This window comes from Camellia sinensis, chromosome 12, assembly GCF_055761805.1.
Source record: "Camellia sinensis isolate YWXY chromosome 12, ASM5576180v1, whole genome shotgun sequence".
Taxonomy (NCBI): Eukaryota; Viridiplantae; Streptophyta; class Magnoliopsida; order Ericales; family Theaceae; genus Camellia; species Camellia sinensis.
The window spans coordinates 136,827,366-136,851,083 of NC_138972.1; the positions used below are offsets into that span (position 1 = coordinate 136,827,366).

At 36.0% G+C, this 23,718-nt stretch overlaps 1 protein-coding gene across 1 annotated transcript; it reads right to left on the bottom strand.

Moving 5' to 3' along the window:
- Window positions 1–50: 50 nt before the first annotated feature.
- On the bottom strand, window positions 51–23,652 carry LOC114318530 (fatty acid amide hydrolase). Its single transcript, XM_082897289.1, is given in 19 exon segments — window positions 51–381; window positions 698–793; window positions 1,259–1,320; window positions 2,168–2,232; window positions 3,394–3,480; window positions 5,113–5,205; window positions 5,493–5,596; window positions 5,745–5,828; window positions 5,914–5,994; window positions 12,012–12,080; window positions 13,426–13,501; window positions 15,796–15,871; window positions 15,960–16,073; window positions 17,292–17,444; window positions 17,522–17,599; window positions 17,763–17,892; window positions 17,986–18,176; window positions 18,878–18,937; window positions 23,571–23,652. Coding segments are annotated over 19 exon segments (1,968 nt in total). The 3' UTR covers window positions 51–114.
- Between the last annotated feature and the right edge of the window lie 66 nt (window positions 23,653–23,718).

Sequence of the window (23,718 nt, forward strand, 5' to 3'; positions counted from 1 at the left end):
TGGTTAATACTTAAGAATGCCATCTACTTGGGCCCAGCATTCATGGATAATTTGGCGAAAAACACACTGAAGGGGACTGCCGTTGCCACCAATTTATTTCCTGTAATTTACACGTCATAATCTTTGTTGAGCAGGGTTTGTATCATTGAATTGAAGTTTGATAAAAGGTAAAGAATATATACATATTTTCAAACTACAACAAAATGTAATGTTCAAACATGATATGAAAGGGACAGCCATTCCCATGAGCAGGCTCGAGATTCCAAAGCAAGTAAACCGTGTGCGTGGCAGGCATGAAGTGAACCCCTCGTTGGTTTCTTTAGTTCCCGGTAAAATGTCATAAAATGACTGAGGCCTCTTCTTAGATTCAGAACAGAGTTCCTGGAAATGGCAAGATTTGCATATTACTTACAGATGGGATGGTGGTGCTAGTCGTGCCTTTTGTGCAGCTTATTGAAAGTTATAAGTCAGTAATCAATCAACACCCTTTTTTCCAGCTGTTAGCTAATTGTTTTTTTTTTTTTTTTGGTCTTTTTTAATTTTAAAATCTTGTTTAAGTCATTTTTTAGTCATGAGGTGTAAGTAGAAGTTGCAATAAATGGCTTTACAGACTCTCAAATTATTATTATTATTATTATTATTATTATTATTATTATAAAACACAATTTAAAGGCTGCAATAACAGTAATTGATATACCTCCGCTGCCGCAGCTAAACGCAAAATTGAAACTTCAGCCCATGGACGGCCTATTAGTTGTAATCCTATTGGCAGTCCTTGTTTATCATATCCAACCTAAACAATCATCAACAATGAACAGTAATTAAAATGAAATTTCAAATAAATTTGATCCGGTCCTCAACAGGAGAAATAAATGTGGTTTCTCGTTTAGGTGAGAAAAAAAAAAAATTGTATTTTATCACTATCATATTTTGACGGATAAAGGAAAACAAAGTACGTGAAAGAAGGATATGAGTGAGATTTATTTATTTTAAATGGACAATCTCAAAATTTTATAACCAATCAACTTGTTTCTCACTAATCACTAATTCACAATTTTTTGTGAGAAATGAAATAGGCAAAAAAAAGGATGTTATCTTTTCTCACGTAATTTATAAACAAGAACACACGACATGAGAAAGTGTTTTCATCATTTGTTATCATTTCTCGCCAGGTTAAATCCCAACCAAACATACTGTTAACCTAGTTGAAATACTTTTAATTCTTAATGCCAAGAAAAAAGGATGCATGTAAACTTACAGGGGCAGAAATGGCTGGGAGTCCAAGAAGATTTGCTGCTAAAACAAATCGCATGAGATTACCTGAAAAAAGCACCGCAAACATAAAATATTTTTACAAGAACATAAAGCTGCAAAAACTGAAAAAGTCACAACACACTAACAAGAGACATAACTAGCTCATAAATAATACCACACAGAGTTCCACAAAGATAACTGAGGTGATTTTACATGCAATGGAAAATTACATCAAGAGTTCAGAGGAACAAAATAATTTGGTTTTTGGCATGCTTCTGGGCATCAGTGACTTTCTAGGGATTGGAGAGATGCAATATTTTTTGCTCTTTTTGTTTTTCTCTTTCTGGTGGACTTCTTGTCCTCATTTTGTACTTAATAATTTTTTTAATAAAGTTTCATCGTTGTTACTGACTGGAAAAAAGTAAAAAATACAAGAGGGCTCCCGCGTTCTGACACAAAATTGCATGGTAAAAATAGGAGCACTTGCAATCAGTGCCAAAATTCTAAAAGCTAATGCCAAGCAACTGGCTGAAACAACCATCTTGTGCATTGAACAGCCCTACTAATACGAGTTAGTTTACATACATAAAATTAAACCAATAGCAAAAATAAAAATAAAAATAAAAATCAAGAATATACACATTACCACAATGAGGCCCACTAAAAGTTATAATTTACTGTTTTCACCAGAAAATGGGCCTTATCAAGCTGACATTTACATTCAGGTGGCAGATTGGTTGCATGCCCTACTACCTCTCTAAAGTGGGATAAAAATATAACTTTTTTACATCACAACTTACATTCATCAAAGATTCAAAGGTGATTCTAGAAGGCAATTCAAAGTATGACATTCAGATTCAAAAAGGCAACATTACTTTCTCATGGTGCAAGTTGAGAAGGACAACCAACTCACCTGAAACTTCCAAATTTGACTCCCCAGATTCAAGAGCTTTTGGAGGTATTACAGGTGCTGTCATGCTGGTAAAAACAAATATGACTAAGGAGAGAATTTTGTTGCATAAATAGAAACTCCTCTTTTTTCAATATCTCTGCAGATTTCTATAGCGACGGTTTTGCTCTCAATACTTTGAGAAATTCCAGTGTTCCTTTGGTTATGGTTAGAATAATATGGTAATTTCCCACCAAAAAATTGAAGTTTAAAAAGACCCACAAAACTATCTTCCCATAACAAATAGGGAGAATTACAACACAGTGGGATAGAGACAAAAAATTAGAAAAACATGTGGGGTGCAAGTTATTCTGTAGTAGGGTGAAAGTGAAAAACTGTGGAGGTGCAAGTGTCAATAACACTTAAAAAAAAAAAAAAAAAAAAAAAATCAACATGCACACCTCCACACTTAAAAAAAAAAAAAAGTGTCGAACAGTACAGTAAAATGGACAACGGTAATGTAAGACACTTGACATCATATAATTCCAAGATTTTACCCTTTCATGTCAGTCCGACCATATGTTGTTTTCAAGCCCACTACACCACAAAGGGAAGAAGGAATACGAACTGAACCTGTATTTTGCATTAATAAAGCAATATCAATAATTATCTTGAAAAATAAAGAGAATCAGTTGAAGACAAGATGACAAATTTGTTCAACCTCCACCATCTGTCACATGCACACCTCCATATTTATCACTAGAATATAATTCCCCCTAAAAAATATTTAAAAAATCAACAATTATCAATTGCATCAGTTTTTCTAGATTCTAAACAAGCAAAAAAGCTACTAAAATAAAAAGAAAAAAAAAAAAAACTACTAAAAAAACAATTGCCAAACTCAACTTAATAAAGTTGCTGAGACAAAAAAAATAATTCTTGCTCATAATATAGATGTTTATGCGATATGCAACGATATAAACATGAAAACTTGTATTTATATGATTTATATAACAATTGAACTAATACCATACCCGAAAAAAAGAAAGGGAAAAAAAACAAATAAAATAGTAAAACCTAAAAAAAATAAATATAAACAAATGAAGTTAAAAACTGGAAAAAAAAAAAAAAGAAAAAAAAAAAAAGAGGAGCCAAAACCTGGAATGAGAAAGGCCTAAGTATATGGATTATCAAGCACATGAACCTAATTCCAAAATTATGCTTAAAATAAACAGGTGAGCTTCTCACACCCAGTTGTTGGAGTCACTATGACATCAATGCTTATATTTTGCCAAGAATCTTTGAACAGAAGATGTTAATACCAAGTAGAGCGTACTCTGGTGAAAATACAAACACATATTGACCATATAGTTGAGCCGAATATAACACAAAAAACAAGATAAACTACAGGATAAGGTGGCAAAGAGAAACAATGATTCCAGCTTTCATGTTCAATGATCGAAACATTACAGCATTCTAATATTTAGATAACATTACGTAGGATTCCAATACTACATATATCTGTGGGATTGAAAATCACAGGAGTATTGGCCACTACATACTGTTCCATCCCATATCAATTGTTACAATTCATTATGGTGGAATTACGTGTGTCATAAAACATGAATTTGACAGGTACCTAACGCTTCCAAAAATCTCATTTTTCATCAATTTTTCCACTCAAAAAACTATAAGCTAGACCTATACTTTCAGGTATCAAAGCTTTGCCATAACTTCTACATACCTAAAATACTCCCCCCCCCCAAAAAAAAATCTCAGATCTTAAGTGCTTTAAATAACTACCATAATTATTTTAAATTCCAAAAACGTAGTGAGTGCCCCCACACCTCTAGTAGCAAGATATGAGCTCAATTCTTAGAATTTGATAGGTCAAATATTATGTCACTTGTGCACTATCTTTTCTCATAGTTCATTCAGCTGCACCAACAATGGATATTTGACAACATTTGTTTGTACTGATGATCTATCAATTTGAATCTCATTTACTAGAATTGTTAGTATTTATAAAGTGGATCTTGATAATAAATATGCTTAGTTTTAAAGGGATATTGAAAAGAGTAAATTCACAGCTTAGATAACCAATACACCCAATAACACTACACTGACACCACAACCATTACCTAGATTGATACTGTTATTTAGACCATGCAACCATTGATCTCCAATGGATGAACGAGAACCATCTATCACAATGAATCATTATACATTCCACCTTTCTTCACAAACTTCGCTTTTTTAAAAAAGCTTTTTTTTTTTTTTTTTTTACTTCAGCTGCACACTTCAGTAAAGAGAAACTTTGCATTGAGAAAATGCTTCAGAAATTTTAATGTTATTATCTTGATCATTGCCATCCAAACTTAACCTACCTATTTTGTGGTTAGATGCACAGATGGCATTGCATTATGTAAATCTTCAGATTTAAAGCCAAATCTTCCATTAGTTTGTTAGCTTTGTGATCGAACATTATTGTTAGAGGACTAATGAAAAAAATAACAGGAAAAAGATGACCATCAACATTAGAAAAGTATATTACATTTGAAGGTATAAAACTGTAAAGCGCCTATATCCTACTTCAAACAGCTTAAACCATAATGACAGTGTAAGAACAAGAAATAGCCAATCTCCCATTAGTTTCTGCTTAATCTACCCATTCAAAGCCACATCATCCATTAGTTTGTTACCTTTGGGTCCAGCATTCTTGCTAAAGACTTGTAAAGAGAAGAACAAGATAAAAAAATGAACATGTAATTTAGATAAATATTTACTACATTTTAAATAAAAAAAACTGTGAAGTGTTGATATCCTAGTTCAAACAGCTAAACCATTAGTCATTATTACTAACAACCCAATAAAAAGAATGCAATACAGTAACATCTAAGTCATCTACAAACTTGCAGTTGCATGTTTCCAGTTAATATTTCATTTAAGCTGACAAAATTTTGCCTCACCTAAGACGCTGGGCAGCAACATAGTCTGAAGCTGAGAATGACCGGAAAAGGGCCAGATTAGTGCGAGTGTCATAAGTAAGTTTCCCACCTTTCCTATACAAAGAGAGAAGAGCAAACTATATAATCCAAAATCATTTTAAATAGAAATTCAGTGTAAAAGTTTTGTTTGTATATCACTAGTCTAGTCCAAATTATGAAATAATCCTTCAAAAACAATAGAAAGTTGGCCATCATTTTCCACATTCTTTTTGGCTGAACCCAGAGTCTTGCTAGAGAAATGGTTATTTCCCCTTTGAGGCTGTGGATGCAGCGAAAAAAGTTGTGGGAAAACCAATCTGACATGCAAATAAGGAAACCTACAAAAAGGTAAAGAAACATACCCATCCTCACAGTCAGGAGTTAATGAGCATAATGATTCAGAACCAATTGAAACAATATGAGCCAAGCGCATCTCAGCCAGCTCAGGTACCACAATCTCCATTGCCTTCCGAAATGAAGATATACAGTTGAATTTAGAAAAGAGTAAATATAAATTTGTCCTAATCCTAAATCAATGTAGATAGTTCGTGTCATGAACAATAACCACGAATGAGAAAGACAATACAAGCACATAATAGGGGTCATGGACTTACTTTGCACCCATGCTTTTCCGAAAGTAAAGTAAGAATGCTTTCACACTTTTCAGAAATATCAGTTGAGAATACATCATTAAACCACTGCACAGGAATAACCACATATGATTATATGATATCCAAGAACAACAACATTAATCATGCTTCAGTAAATGAAGAAAGTGATCACCTCTGTATACTTCCCTAATCGCATTGATCCCAAAGCATTTGAACTCTCATATGATGATAAATTTGGCAAACAAGGGAGGGCCTACAAAGAAGGTGTTAACAGTGACAGTATAATATACATTTATCAACAAACGAAAAAAAAGTATAAGTTAGAATGAATAATGAAGAAATTCAGGGTTAGGGCTTATAGGGTTTAAGAGGAAGAGAAAGAAGAAGAAGAGAGAGAGAGATTTTATATGTTTGGAATTGGAATATTAACTCTACATCAGCAAAAAATATATATAAACCCTGACATGGTGAAATGATCATCATACTTTCAACTTAAGTAAATATTAACAGAAGGACGCATAGAGGTCAAACATGCGCTTGACGGATAAACGATGAAACGAAGACCGAGTCAAAGATTTAGTGAGAATATCACCTAATTGATCTTCAGAACGAACATAAGGAGTCACAAGCTGCTTGCGTAGTAAGAGATCACAGATAAAATGATAATCAACTTTGATGTGTTTGATTCGTTAATGGAACACGGTATTATTGGCAATGAAGATAGCAGCCTGATTATGATAAGACATACTCATATAGGAGTGAGAACAGAAAAACCAAAATCCCGAAGAAGAGACTAAACCCAGAGCATCTCAGAAGCAGTATGAGCCATGACACGACACTCAACCTCGACACTAGAACGTGCAACAACAGGCTGTTTCTTGCTATGCCAAGCAACAAGATTACCACCAACAAAGGTACAATAGCCCGAGGTGGAATGGTGGTCAGTCCTATCACCAACCCAATTAGCATCACTGAAGCTAGTGACAGATAACGAGGAAGATGGGTGATATAGCAAACCCCGACCGGGGGCACTCTTTAAGTACTAGAAAATGCGACACACAGCAGCAAAATAGGGTTGGCGGGGAGCATGCATAAACTTACTAACCACACCCACGACATATGTAATATTAGGACAAGTGACAGTGAGATAGATTAACTTCCCAACCAACCGACGATAACGACCAATATCAGGAAACAAGTCTCCGGTTTCACCATCAAATTTGACATTAGAATCCATGGAAGTATCACTAAGGCGAGCGCCTAAGAGGACAGTCTCAGTGAGGAGATCAAGAACATACTTCCGTTGGGAGAGAAACAATCCCTGAGAAGAGCAAGCAATTTCAATCCCGAGAAAATAACAACGATGACCCAAGTCTTTGGTGAGAAATTGTTGGCTCAAATACCACTTCAAATCAACAATACTAGTGGAGTCACTACCAAAAATGATTATGTCATCACCATAGACAATAAAAACAATACTCCCCAGAAATGAGTGTCGAACAAAGACAGAGTGATCAAAAGTGGAATAGTGAAAATCATAGGCAAGCATAATAACACTGAAACGATCAAACCAGGCACGAGGGGACTGCTTGAGACCATACAAGGCCTTCTGCAATCGACAAACAAGATGCTCATGACCGGGAACAACATAGCCAGGGGCTGATCCATATAGACCTCCTCTTGGAGATTACCATAACGAAAGGCATTCTTGATATCAAGTTGATACAAAGGCCAAGATTGACTAACTGCACCGGAGAAAAGGATTCGAACAGAATTAAGGCATACCAAAGGAGAGAGTCTCCAAGTGATCAACACTATAGGTTTGTGTGTAGCCTTTGGCTACCAGGCGAGTCTTAAGCCGCTTAACAGTCCCATCAGGAAGATACTTAACAGTATAAATCCAATGACAACCCACACTAGATTTGCCAGAAGGTAGAGGGGTAAGTTCCCATGTTTGATTCTGATGAAGGGCATGCATTTCCTCGTCCATTGCATGCTTCCAACCGGAGATGGACATAGCCTGCTGATAGGAATGAGGAATAGGAATACTAGGCAAGCTACAAGTAAAGGAGTGAAGACCAGGAGAGAGGTGACCATAAAAAACAAAATTAGCAATAGGATGTTGAGTGCAAGTACGTTTACCTTTGCGGAGGGCAATAGGAAGATCATTAGAGGGCACATCAGCAGATGGAATAGGGGAGGCAGGAACCTCAGACGAAGGAGATGAATTGGTCAGGCCATAAGATACAAATACGACGAGCTTGAGACCTTTGATAAACCTGCAAAGGAGGGGTAACGGGAAGACTAGAGAGAGAGGATATAGAAGTAGAGGAGGAAGGAACACAAGACGGAAGAGTAAGGGTGAGAGAAGTTGACTCCCCCTCACGACAAGAGAGAAGATCAATGGATAATTGTTGCCCAGAGAAGGAGAAAAAAGGAGTGGACTCAAAAAAGGTAACATCAGTGCTGATAAAGTATTGACGTGACTCAGGATGATAACATCGATACCCTTTTTGAGTACGAGAGTAGCCTAAGAACACACTTGCGAGCACGAGGAGAGAACTTATCTAAGCCGGGTTCAAGAACATGGAAAAAGGCCACACAATAAAAAACACAAGGTGACAAGGGAAAATGAGACGATGTGGGATATAACTGAGAATAAGGAGACGTGTGTACAACACTAGAAGGCATACGGTAATAAGAAAACAAGAGGTCAGAACAGCATCGCCCCAATATTGTTTGGGAACACGCGTATTAAACATCAGTGTGCGAGCAACATCTAACAAATGATGGTGTTTACACTCCGCAACACCATTTTGAGGAGATGTATGAGAACAACTAGTCTAACGAATAATACCACAAGCATCACAAAAGGTAGTCACAATAGACTGCACATATTCTAAGGCATTATCAAGCCAAAATATCTTAATACATTTCCCAAATTGAGTAAAGATTTCATTATAAAACTTAGAGAAAATAGAAGGCAAATCAGATTTTTGTTTCATTAAAAACAACTAAGTCATCCGAGAGTAATCATCCACAAAAATAACAAAATAAAAAAAATAAAAAAACCATTAACAGTGGGTGTTCTAGAAGGACCCCAGATATCTGTATGGACAAGAACAAAAGACTCAGACAAATGACTAACACTTCTACTAGGAAAAGAACTACGGTAATGTTTTCCAAATTGAAAGGCTTCACACTCAATTTGAGAAACATGACTCAAACTAAGAACAACTAACTTGAGCATGGCCAAAGAGGGATGACCCAAGCGGAAATACTGCAAAAGAGAAATCTCAGTGTGCTCAACACAGTAGATGGAGGATGAGAAGGAATATCAGTGTCCAAAAATTATAAACCATCCTTCTCATGCCCCGAACCAATCATCTTCTTGGTTTGGAGGTTCTGCAAAATACATGAAGTGGGAGAAAAGGTTACAGAACAGTGGAGAGCTTGAGTTAATTAGCTAACAACAAGCGAATTAAATGGAAACTTAGGAACATAGAGACCAGAGGGTAAGGAAAGAGATGAAGTGGGGTGAAAAGGACCCTGACCACTAACAGGGCGAGATTATCCATCAACAAGTATAATAGTATGATCAACATGCCTCAGATTATCAAAAAGAGAAGAAGTAGCAGAGATATGGGAACTAGCACTAGAGTCTAGGAGCCAAGGCTGAGTAGACTTAGCCACACATGCAATATTACCTGAACTAGCTAGAGTAGTGGTAGAGGATAGAGGTATACTAGGTTGAAGAGATTGGACAAGAGCAGTAAGTTCACTAATCTGAGTAGTGAGTGTCTCATGAGAATCAATTGGAGAAGCAATAGAACCAATGGAAAATAAGGAGGACTGTGAGGATGTAGCATCCATAACTTGAAGCATATGGTCAGGTTTGCCATAGGTTCAGTATGACCTTGAGAACCACAATGAGTACACTTGTGCTCACCACGTGTGCGAGAGCCAGGTCCACTACTAACCCCACCACGAGAACTACCACCACGAGATGCACCACCAAGGGAACCACCTCCACGAGAACCTCGTGAACTGTAAGAAGAGCCCCACGGGCCAGATGGGTCATGAAAACCCCCTCGAGTAGGCCCATGATCTCCACTACTAGAGACTATTGCAGGCGATGACAAAGTAGAGGACACAGCGGTAGTTGTGCTTGACCCAAGGAAGAACGTAACAGCCGAGAATAGGCATTAGCAGCAGAAGGGAGAGTCTCACTGGCAAGAATCTAATCCTTGAACCCTTGCAATTTAGGATATAAGCCGGAGAGTAAAGAAGCCACCATAAACTTCTCGCAATGTTGCTTTTGTTTGTTTACATCAGTAGTGCAGAGTCGATGCTACAATAACTGATCCCACAAGGTCTTAAGACTACTATAATACTCGGGAAGAGATCGGCCAGATTGGCACATAGCAAAGATCTACTCATATAACTCATAGACCCGAGAGACATTACTCTAATTCGAAAAAGATTCAGCAAGGGAGTCCCATATTTCCTTAGAGGTATCACAAAATTCTATGGTAGTGGCAACATGTGGCTCCAAACTGTGCCAAATCCAACCCATAACACAAGAATCCTCACTACACCAATTATCATATGCTTTACCATCAATGGCAAGAGGGAGTTTGCTAAGGAAGTAGGATTTCTTCTTGCCACGCAAGAAAATTTTGACTGCATGAGCCCAAGCTAAGTAGTTGGCACCATTCAATTTCTTTATAGTGATATATTTAGGCATGTCATCATCTTTATCCACAACCATAGCCTTAGCCTCAATCTCGGCCATAATGATCAATCACACAGAATACGCAACAACGAGCACGAATGTAGCAAAATACTTACAAATAGTCACCATCCACAGTAGCCAGTAGCCACAACAACCAATATAGGCAACAAAACTAGCTCATGACAAATCAGGCATAAGTGGGGAAGACACAAATCTATCATACAGATTTAGACCTAAATTGAACCAACACAACAACCCACTAGCAGAAATTAACATTGAAGATCAATTATCCCTTGCTAGAAGGATTTCAACCCCTATATAGTCAATTCCAATAGGTAGAAATGGAAGAAAAAACAAGTTCACTGAACAGATACTGAAGCTGCTAAACAGATTGAGGCAAAAATTCGAACCAAATACTCACCCAACCACTACGAAAAACATTCGAAAATAGAAAACTCACATCAGGAATGATAAAAAAAAATCACCATAAATCTCTGGAGAGATTTTCGAGCCTAGGGGTATGGGTTTCGTCCATATAGTGTTGATGCCATGCTGACGTCATTGTACAGATGATAACATTAACACATTGCAGTCACCTCCAATTGATCTCCAGAATCTGTAGAACACTTCCTAATGAATGATAGATTGCTTTGATACCAAGTTAGAATGAATAATGAAGAAATTTAGGGTTAGGGTTTATAGGGTTTAAGAGGAAGAAGAAGAAGAAAAAGAAAAGAGATTTTATATATCTAGAATTGAAATATTAACTCTACATCAGCAAAATATATATACAAACCCTAACATAGTGAAATGACCATTATACCCTCAACTTAGGTAAATATTAACAGAAGGTTAATAAAGAAATAAACTAGAAAATAACTATTCTAATAGTATAATATATATAATGAGCAGAATAAAAATTTATACAAAGTAAGTAAAAGCTTTACAGGGTTCCAATCATTTATGAGATTTTTCATAAGGCATGATTTAGTTAAGGAATCCACATAAAATTATTTCCCCTCTTTCTTAAACAAATTATATCTATGAATCATAATGTGCATGCCAAGTTATTCACTTGCTACAAATAAGTGAACCTTTTAGATTTTTCAATACCAAAAATAAATAAATAAATAGATAAATAAATGAATTGTTTGCCTTACTACTTTTTAAAAAAAAAAATCAGATAGGACACTTGAAAAGATCAGTAAGGAAGATAATTTAATTCATCCATCACATATTTTTCAAGTCATTGTTTGCAGTCTTTCGATTAAGAACTTTATGTGAGTACTTACTTGAACCATCTGCAGAGGGCATTTAGTCCGAATGTCATTTAAACAAACAAGAAGGGAATTATTTCAACATTGCTCATGGAGAATGTCATTAAGACAGAACCGTTAAATCTTTTTCACCCATAAAACTCATTGGGTTCAGCTGCTTAGTTCATGTAAATGAAAACATATTCATAGCCAAGTCTTAAGAGGGTATAGCAACAAATATTTATTCAGCCAAAAAGTAAATATTGTTGAAGTAATTACCGGCCTTAAACTGATTCTATCAGCAGGAGAGGAGCCCAGAATTGCGGCATAATAACAAATGAAGATAGTCTAAAGCCTCCTATTTGCTGATAGTTATTCACATCAATTTTTACTTCATTTTCATCTAGACTTCAATTCAAGCAACGAGAGTTCAAAAAATATTTCACTATACTAAACAAAAACATAGAAAAAGAAAGAATTTAAGCAAATATGAATGTGGACATAAATGCTTTGGGAGGCCGTGCAAGCAATTTAAACAATCGTGACAAGTGTTTTCAGGTCTCTCAAAGCATGAGTATCAAGTTATAAGTGTTATACTAATACTGGATTATGACCCCAAAAATGGAAGTCTGGACTAAAAAATAGAGTGCCATAAAGTATAAGCATAAAGAAGGTAACAATTCTTTAGGGGGCGGAAAGAAAGCAAATTTCACCCAGTACCCTTGTTGTTTCCCCAAAATACGCAAATTTCACCCAGTACGCCTGTTGCTTCCCCAAAATACACTTACCACCCCTCTCGTCCAAGTATTAACTGTAACCTCCCTCATGCAAAGGATGAGTGAAAAATCCCCCACTTCCTTCAAGTAGTTGTATCTTATGTAATAAGCCATTTTAATCCCAATATACCCTTAGTTGTGACACAAGCACTACAATAGACGTCAGAGAGTGCCTCAAATCACCAGACTTCCCTCATTCATGAAAATCATGAGTCCTATATTATGCTATTTATAAAATAAATAAATAAATAAATAAATAAATAAATAATTATGTTAATTTCACCATAAACAAAATATATTCTCTCTCTCCCTCTCTCTCTCAATGAGTTAATTCCTTTAATTCTCCCTTTGAACAATTAATTCCCTCAATTCTCTATTTCCTATAACAACCTGACCCAAGCAACGCACATCAACTTCCCCGACCTCCTTTCTCTCTTCCAGTACAAACCAAACAACCATCACATCACATTTCACCACCACCATCTTAGTTAAGCACATGTATGTATATGACTTCAGAACGCCACTTTTTCCAATATGAAGTTATGTATTTTCTCTCTTTTTTATTATTCCTGTACTGATATGAATTATAGAAGTTTTGCAAGCCCTCAATCGTGATTCGTCACTGATATTTAAAAGATCATGTCTACAGTTGTTCACTGATGAACTGCAAGCCCGAAAGATTCTATATCTTACCAAACAAGCCAAAACAGAAATTCCACACATGTGCCCCATGATAAAAAGCTAATCCAAATTTTGATATAACTTAAACAACACATAAATGGGGTATCAAGATAAAACATTAACTTGTAAGGCAATCTAATTAACTAATGCCAAGGGTTTTACCACATAAGAAAGGTAGAAATTTAGAAAAACAACAGTCCAATATTGAAAAATAGCAACGCATCCGGATGAATCACTTACACAAGTATCACATCCTCCAAGTTTGATGCAATTGGTCCTATAATTTCCACAGTCCCTGCATCATATAATGCCCTTCAAGAGTAGACATTCAGAAGGTTAAAAGTGAAATAGAGCATGACTGGCCCATCCAACAAGTGTTTATAAAATCTTCAACACAGAAAATGCTTGCTATAAAGAAACTACACATCTTAAAATATAGGACAAATTCTCCTTCTTTAGTTATATGGTATATTGCAAAAATTCCACTACATGGCTCAAGGAGTGGGTTAGACAGGTATGGTAATGTGCATTGCATTGGGAACTTCACTAATTGTTGGAATGTGTCCCACATCACCTAGAGTTGCCCCATCTGTGCTAGTTATAAGGCTCTAGATTCCCTCTCCTTAATACTTAAGTTTTAAGGAGAAGTGTGGGCTGAGCTTTTCAATTTGGTGTTAGAGTTTGGTTGGACCTGTGACTAGTGTGTCATTTGTCTGGCTACTATATCTTGTGGTCCAAGAGGGTGTGTTGGAATGTGTCCCACATCGCCTGGAGTTGCCCCATCTATACTGATTATAAAGCTCCAGATTCCCTCTCCTTAATACCTGGGTTTTAAGGAGAAATGTGAGCTGGGCTTTTCAATTCTAATATCATCTATTACACAAGATTTCTTATAACATCAAACTTGGCCTCCATTTTACATTTTCCTATTGATAAATTCTTGATTTAACTAATAAGACTGCCATTAACTAATGTCTTAATAAATATTTATGACAAAAACATATTGTTCAAAAGGTGCCGACTTTGTCAAGCCCAAGAATAATTATTCCAACATGAAAACATATCCTCGACTATTAGGCTTAAGACTTCAATATGGCAAATGACTAGGGTGACTGGTACATAATCTTGCCCTTAGTATGACTACTCAAATGGGTGGAAAATGGATGGTTTACATTATTATGAACATCCATCAAGCAAACATTGCTATGACCAGAAAAACTGGTTTGCCAATTACAATTTGCAAATAAGATCAGCCCGGTGAAGATATCTCTTTTGCAATGGTTGTGTATAAATAAATTGTTTTCTATAAGATGACTTTATGTCATATGTGCTGAACAACTATACTAGAGATGATATTTAACAAGAAAGAATTGTAGAAGAGTGCCTCAAAATCTAAACGTTTTGAAATTAATTAAATGGAGACAAATAATATGGAATTCAATGTCAGCAACATGTAATAGAAAAGTTAATTGCAACTGAAACTGATATACAGATGGAAAGGATTCCATATACTAAGGTAAAAGTAGCTTACAAAGTAAATTGTTGAGCATCATTCGGCAACAATGAACATTAAATGTAAATTCAGATAAGAATCCAGGCTCTATCATTGTTGGATAACCTTAGCAAGAATATATATATGTACGAGGCAGACGTATAAAAAGTGGGAAGAGGCATTCCGCTGGAGATGAAAGACTCAAAAGACTTGGTGGATGGCCAAAAAACTTGTTGCAAATTTTATCACCCAAAGTGACACTATCTGATTGCTTGTCTGACGGATATTAAAGAAATGAGGAGAGATTTCAGACAACTCATAAAACAAAAACAGGTCTTCTTGGACTGTACATACAAGGGAAAAGAAAGAAAACGCTACCTTTTTTAAAAACCGCTAATAGCATTGGAAAGCTAACAAAAATTCTTTTTTATCAGTTGAATACCTTTCTAACTACAACAAAAGCATATGCTAGCCCTCGAGCAATTCTAACTTGAATCTTGCACACAACTCAGAACAAAAACTTAGCATTGGCCAAGTGCAACTATAGTTGCATCTATGATATTGCAACAATAAACCACAGATTGTCAGGCTATGGCAACATGACCCTACATCATAATGATATGCTGTTCAGTTTTTTTAGGGCTGCAAAGGATGGTGTGGCCACAAGCTTCTTGCTTTGCTTAGTTTGCTTTCCTAATATTGAAGCTTTTCTTCTTTATCTTCATTTCAATATACTAAGACTTGTGGTAGCTTTTCTTCTTTAGTTTGCTTTCTTCTTGCTTTGTGGTAGGTGTCCATTTTTTAAGACTTGTTATCATATATATCCATAGCTTACCCAATACTCCAACAGCATATGAAGCATGCCCTTTATCACATAAAAGAAAAAAATGTACAAAGATACTTGCATGTATATATATGTGTGTGTGTGGGTGTGGGTGTCTGTAAATATACTAATCAATAAACCTCCCCTAAAACACGCAGAAGATTGGCTGACAGATGCAAACATTATGCTTCTTTTTATCAGTTAATGTGACTTCATTATGCAGAGAACAGTACAGTAAAATGGACAACGGTAATGTAAGACACTTGACATCATATAATTCCAAGATTTTACCCTTTCATGTCAGTCCGACCATATGTTGTTTTCAAGCCCACTACACCACAAAGGGAAGAAGGAATACGAACTGAACCTGTATTTTGCATTAATAAAGCAATATCAATAATTATCTTGAAAAATAAAGAGAATCAGTTGAAGACAAGATGACAAATTTGTTCAACCTCCACCATCTGTTCCTAGAGAAGCTGAACAAAGTCCAGAAGCTACAATTGCTGCAGGGCCTGAGGAAGATCCACCTGTATACCTTTTTGGATCATGTGGGTTTCTTGTTGTTCAGTCATTATGAACAGATTTGTAAAAGATATTTGTCAATGAAAGAAGTGCTGGAGATGAAAAGGTGAACGGATAAATCATGTTCTTAAAAATAATAAATAAATACAAAACTATAATGTGAGATGATTTAAGTTCATGTAAGCAAGAATCTAAAGCCAATTAATCACTTTTATTAGTAGTAAGTACATTTAACTGGAAACAAAAAAAACAAAAAATCAGGAACTAAGCCAACCGTGGTTCAAATTATATAAGATAAACATAATCTTGGCCATTTATGTCTAAACAATATATTTATTCTGTTAAAAAAAATCACTTAAGTTATGACTTATGTAGCTCATGAGGTTAGCATATATGCAAAAGTGGATAAACATGTAAATCATATAAATAATAATAGGACGCAATATATTTGATAATATAAGTTTTCCAAGAATAACGTGCAAACAAAAGGCAATACGCTGAGATATTTCCCCAAACTAAAAATCTAACATGTTCAGTATATGAAGCACCATTCAGTGTGTTTGGTTTGAGTTTTCTAGATTAAGTTTTTTGAAAACTGACTTTTTTAGTTTTCGTGTTTTTTTGTTTTTAGTGAATATTTTTTAAATTTTAAACAATTTTTTTACTTTTTTAGATGCACCTTACTTAGATGTATCTAAAAAGTAAAAAATTTGTAAAAAAATATTTTAAAAAATTAATAAATACATAAAAATACAAAAAATGTACTGAATTCTTATATTTTTTTTTGTATTTTTGGTATTTAGTGAATTTTTAAAAGATTTTTTTTACAATTTTTTTACTTTTTAAGTATATTTATGTTAGGTGCGTCTAAAAAGTCAAAAAATTGCTTAAAATATTAAAAAAAATCAGTAAAAACAAAAAAATACGGAAAATAAGAAAGTAGAATTTTCTGAAAAGTGTTTTTTGAAAAGTGGAAACAAGTAAGGTGATTGTTATGTGGGGTCCATTTAAATAACTCTAAGAAGATTGCAAAGACTTAAATATCAGGGTATAAAGCAATTTTACGTAGATAAACATGTAAATCAAATATAATTCTAAGATGCAAGATATGTTATAAATTAAGTAGCCTTTAGTAAAGCTAACGGGCCACCAGCAGGTAATACGCTGAATATAACAGTCTTATTTCACCATTCAACAATCTCTGCAGTCACCTTGTCATGCATGCATGTTGAACACTGAAATCATATTTATCTCTTTGTTTACATAGCTGCTAAATGGAATCTTACCCATGGTTTGCATTATTTACCTTTCCAACAAAAATAACACAACAAAAATAACACCACAGCTACGTAACCTTGATATGGAAACTGCATCTTTTTTAACAAGGCGCACCTCATGAAACCACGTCGTTGCACCTGTTTGTCATAGAATACTGAGCTAAATTTGTAAATTAAGAAAACTTCATGGAAATGAAAATTCAATTATATTTTACCCTTTGATGGATAAGGATAGCAGTCTATATCATCCTTGATCGCCATGAAAATCCCATCCAAGATTGACAGTGGGTGTCCTGCACTGCCCACAACCATTGGGGAATTAACAACTAAATTCTAACTCAGAAAACTTACACACTCATACACAGAGCGGACAGTCAGATGTAAAATACACATTTAGTAACAGATCTGCTACTAACAATAACAAAAACAGGAATTCATATTCAAAATCAGTGATACCTTCCTTAAACCTTTGTGTGGAAGCTGCAGCCTGCTTTCTTACTTCCTCAGCATCAAAAGATATTAATAGTGGAGTTGGGGGCTTCTTATTGCTGAACTCCTCCATGGCTGAAATGAAGCGTTCTGCAACCTATATGCTGACAGTGAGATTCTTCTTCACAGTAGTTAGTTGGAAAAAAAAAGAAAAAAAAAGAAAAAAGAATTGGCAACAATTACAAGATACCATAGATGGGGTTGCCAGCCTAGACTGATAAGCATATGCATAATCACGTGTCTTCCAGTAGCGAAAGGATGGAGTTGAATCACCAGTCCAACAGGTAGAAGCATCATAATGTGGGAGACACTGCAAGGCTAATTCAACTCGGTCTTCAGGTTTTCCATCTTCTTCCAAACCAACAACTCCGGGCTCTAGATCTAAACTCACATCATACAAACTGGGTAAATTTTGTGTACAGTGGCCATTATCTTATTAACCACATATTTTAAGCAAATTTTTTTTTTTTATGTTTCACTCCATTCCACACTGCAAATTTCTCTTTCTGTCATGATTCCTGTGCCCTCAATCACTTTCAATACTCTCACAGGTAAAGCAACAAAGCTAGTGCAAATGTCTTAAATTGATAAGAGCATAAAGTAACCCTTGGCCTGAGCCAAAAGGCCAAGAAAGGTATAGCACCAACGTCTTTCAATCAAGATTTCCAATTTCCCAAATTTCTGACATTGATAATACACAAATGAGGTAAACGCCTCTCGGGAAGGGAGAAAAAAAAGCTTCAAAAAGAAAATTGCGGTATTCATCAAAAAAGAGTTAGACAAAAAGTAAATCACAATATTCATCAAGAAAGAGCCGGACAAATGCAATTGTGTGATGTCAAACTGCTTAAGCACAAGGTCTTTCCATCTAGTTACTTACCAGTGAATGGGGATCATTTGTAGGAGTGATAGATGAATTGAACAGGTTAAATAAAATAAATTGATAACCCAGACCCCCCCACTTTCTTCCAATTCAGTGAATTAACATGGAGCTACTCATTCCAACAATTTGTAAACTACATTGAAGATGAGCTTTTCATTTAAGGAAAAGAAGCATGGATATAAGAATTTTAAAAACAAACCTTGAGGAGGAAACTCGGGTTTAAACATTGGTGTCTTTGGTGTCACAGTATTCTGTAATTTTTGTCAATTATCAACATTTTTAGCAAAATTAGTCTCATGCTTTTAACATCACAACTGCTGATGCCAAAAAAAAATATGAATATAACTAGAAAGAGATGTCCAAATCTATGTTTTCTGGAATGTGAATCGTTCTCATATGTGGAACGGGAATGGGAACGGGAACAAGAATGTGATACACCACATACTCTAAAATGTGATACATAAGAGTAGACTTGTATATGTTACACTTAAAATTTTAAGATACTTCTAGAATAATTTTTTTTAACTATTAGGCATCCAATAAAGTTTTTTCTTTCATTTTTACATTTTTGTTTTATCAAATCTTAACACGCCTTAGTTCATTATATATATTTTTTCCTCCTAAGATAACATTTAAAGAAATATATTGGAATAGTTTTAGATCACTAAATTTACTGTTTTGAACGGAAGTATATCATGTTTCAGAACGTGCATATCAACACGTAATTCATTAGGATATTAGTGTTTTCTGATAACAAACACACACATGTATATGCATAGGGACTGTTTGGTGCAATTTATTTGAGTTGCTTAAAGCTTTTTTAATTCTAGGAATTTGTGGCCAGACTGTTTGATGTAACTTCTTGTTAGGCAGAAAACAACTTCAATAAGCTAAAAAACAAATGATTATCTAGAAGCCATCACTGACGATGCTTTTGGCTTCTTCTTTATAATTATCAATTTTGACTTCTAATAAATTGTACCGAACATAGCCTATATATCAAAATTTGAAGGAGAATTTGCACAAGAACAGACCTCAACCATATTATTATGCTTCTTGAAGTAAGATGTGATCGATGAACCTATCAGTGGGGATTCGAGTATCTTAACAAAAAACTTGAGCGACAGTCCGGCGGTTTTGCCTGTTCTTGAGGGTGCTGCGAGGTAGAGGGAGATTGGGCGGATGGGCCTCTGCTCTGGTTCCTGTTATCAGAGGAGGAGGAGAGTTCTTTGTCAGTATATAAATTATTGATATTGTTATTGTGTATCCCTAATCTAAGGAAGTCGTCTTCCCTCCAAACGGAGAGACAACAATTTTGACATAACTCGTACTGAACGAAATTTCGACTCACAAACAAAATATTATTTTCTGTCCATTTTTTTACTTCTTCATTTAAGAAAGGAAATGAATTAAAGGGGCTAGTATATGGGGGTCTCTCTCTTTTGTAATGATCCCTCGAAAATGTTTTTAATTGGGGGTATTTTGTGACGTAATCGGTGGGACATCTTTCTTTACAGAGAGCAAAGAATTGTTCCTCCGTTTCTGCTTCGCCAAGTATTCCCCTCCAGAGTTCGTCTCTATTTTTCGAAGGACTTTTCCCCTTAGCTGAAAATTCTCCCCATTCGACGAACTCGCCCTCTTTCTGTATATACTGTCTACTTGCTGTTGGGGAGTGGAGTTTTTTTATATTTGGATGGTAGATCCTCCCGTTGGTTCCAGTGAGATCGAAAAATCTCGGGTTTGAAGTTTGGATCTTCTTTGTGCATTGAACCATGGCATGAAGGTGAGGGTTTCCATCTTCATGGAGCTCCCTTGCGACAAGTATGTAGTATGGTTGATAGGCTAGTTGGAGGAGAGATTGTAGGAGTTCTAGGAGTTGTTCTTTTGGGCATGGGCATTGTGGGTAAGTGAGAAAAACATTATTGGCATAAAAACGGAAAGAGGCTTGGCGAGGCATTTTGTAGTGGTAAACAGTGAACTCACACCAGCCGTACAAGGCCTCCCTATTAGTTAAAAAACCTGGTGTGAATGGTGTGAGTGGTGTGACTGGGGGAACACTGTATTAATATTACCAGCGCCCCCCCTCCCGCTGATCTGAGCCGTCAATTGCTGTACTTATGGACATGTGTATGGATGTAGTAAAAGGGAAGTCACACCCAGGCCCAGGTGTGAGTGGTGTGAGTATTTTTGATTCCTTTGCCAGATAGTGCTATACACGCGTCACTCTTCTGGTGGTTTGCGTGGCTGTAAAGAAAATATTTTTGCAGAATGATAGACATAAAGCAAAGGCGGGAAAATAAATGCGTTTGAATTATTTTGAATGGGGAATCTTCGTCTTTACACGCGGGCCAGTTTTGCTATATATTTGGTACTAGAAAATATTTTATGGCATAGAAGAATATGCTTTTGTAGTGGGATAGCTATTGTGGTGAAATTGCTTTCTGGTATCTTATTTCGTCCCTTCTTTTTTTTTTGTCTTTTTTGTTGATTTATTTGGTATACAATGTTGTACTCCTTCGAAGAGTATCCCGAGAATTACGGGCAGTTCACTTAAATGTGTGTAGATCGCTTTTTGACGTGGCAAATAGAGCTGTGGGAAGAGAGCCGGCGGTCAACTCCGACGAAGTTTGTTCCGGTGTACGAGGAGCAGAGGGCAAATATATCAAAGCTAAGGTGTCTGAACAGAAGGGTTAGTAGAGGTAAGAGAATCAGCAGAATTTGTAGGATAAAAGATTTGGAGTATTTTATAAAAAATGGAAGGAATAGGAAGCAGCCAGTATCGGACCCCTTTTGCGTACTGGAGGTCAAGGACATCGGCGGTCAGTGGATATAAGCGGAGTTACCGTAGTCGTGCACCTTTTAAGGCGGCGTACATTCGCCGATGGTACGTTCAAAATATTCCGCGTTATATTAAGAAGACTAAGAGGGGAGTAAGGAAGTTGCAGTTGTACGATGAACAATTAAGGGACGTTAAATTTGATAATAAAGGTGTGGCCAGATTGCTTAATGGTATTGAGTTAGGTAATAAGAGATGTGACCGTCAATCAGACAAGATCGTGGTTAAGAGTATAAAATTAATTGGGAATGTTCAATTGGGACAAGATGCTAAAGACGAAGCTATGGTCCACCACATATTGTTTTTCATCATAAGTGATAATAGTCTGTCAGATTCCGTCCCCACACCTGACAAGATATTTATTGGACGACACAATTACTAGTGATGTTGATAACCCTCTCTGGCGAAGTTTTTTTCCGGTGTACGAGGAGCAAAGGGCAAATATATCAAAGCTAAGGTGTCTGAACAGAAGGGTTAGCAGAGGTAAGAGAATCAGTAGAATTTATAGGATAAAAGATTTGGAGTGTTTTATAAAAAATGGAAGGAATAGGAAGCAGCCAGTATCGGACTCCTTTTGCGTATCGGAGGTCAAGGACACCGGCGGTCAGTGAATATAAGCGGAGTTACCGTGGTCGTGCACTTTTTAAGGCGACGTACATTCGCCGACGGTACGTTCAGAATATTCTGCGTTATATTAAGAAGACTAAGAGGGGAGTAAGGAAGTTGCAGTTGTACGATGAACAATTAAGGGACGTTAAATTTGATAATAAAGGTGTGGCCAGATTGCTTAATGGTATTGAGTTGGGTAATAAGAGATGTGACCGTCAATCAGACAAGATCGTGGTTAAGGGTATAAAATTAATTAGGAATGTTCAATTGGGACAAGATGCTAAAGACGAAGCTGTGGCCCACCACATATTATTTTTCATCATAAGTGATAATAGTCCGTCAGATTCCGTCCCCACACCTGACAAGATATTTATTGGAGTTGGGGAGGGTAATCCTGAGACTTGGATTGTTGATCCTGACCAGTCCGACCAGTTTCGGATGCTAAAGAAAATGAGATTCAAGCTCGTTGGTGGCAAGGATAAAGAGTACGTTCGTCACGGGATAGAAGTTGTAGACCAGTTCTTTCCAGTTGATGTTTGGACGGACTACAAAGATACGTTGTTGGGAAATGTTGGAAGTATTCAAAAGGGTGCCATATATTTAGTGGCTGGTACTGTTAGTGGAAAGGAATGCAAAATTACTTTAAGGAGTCAAATGTACTTTAAAACTGTTTAAAATTGTAATTTTATGTATTTTATTTCTAATGTTCAGGTTAATGGAGGTGGACAATATAAAAACTTGGGTTGTTGAAGGTGTTTCAACAAGTGATTTCAGTTGTATTGAACTTGCGTTACCTAATTTATTTTCTCAATTGAGGTTAAGATACAAACAAAAAAGTATTAAGATTGATAAAATATTGATAAAATATTCCCCCTTTGCGCACCCAATGCTAGTGGGTTGGTCAGAGTAAATATTTATGATCGAAGGTTAGACGGTAGTGACAGTTTGCAGGCGTGGTTTATTTTCCCAGTGGATTGTCAATGCGAGTTAGTCTATTATTGGAATGGTTATTGTTCAATTAATGACAAACAGGTGCCATGGATGGTGAAGTATCGACTTGAAAATTCGAATATTAAAAGGGGGGTTACGTATTGTAAAATGAAAGGGTATCTGAAGTATTCTACGAGTGACATGCCAGAAGATTCGCAAATGAGGCCCCCTCTATTGTTGTGTTATCTAAAAAATATACTAATGATAATGATGATGTTTGGCATTGCCCTCCAACGAAGGCCATTCCGATTCTGACATGGACTAAGTCTGTTGGTTTACCGGAGAGGCGAAGAGATTTGTTGTTAGGAGTTGAGAACCACCAACAACAATTCAAAAACAAGCGATTATCAATCTGATCATTCTCTTCTTTCCACCATGATTTACACAAATGAAACATTGAATTTCAAAATGATGGGAAAAAAACTGAAACTGCGATTAAAAGAACAAACAAACATACCTTGAATCGGCTCAGGCTCGTACTTGACTGCCGCCAAGTAAACTTCGTTCGTCGGAACCATAACACGCTTCTTTCCTCGCATCCTTGATCAAAATTCAAAGAAACAAACAATCAAACACTAAATCTGCACATACAGAGAGAGAATGTA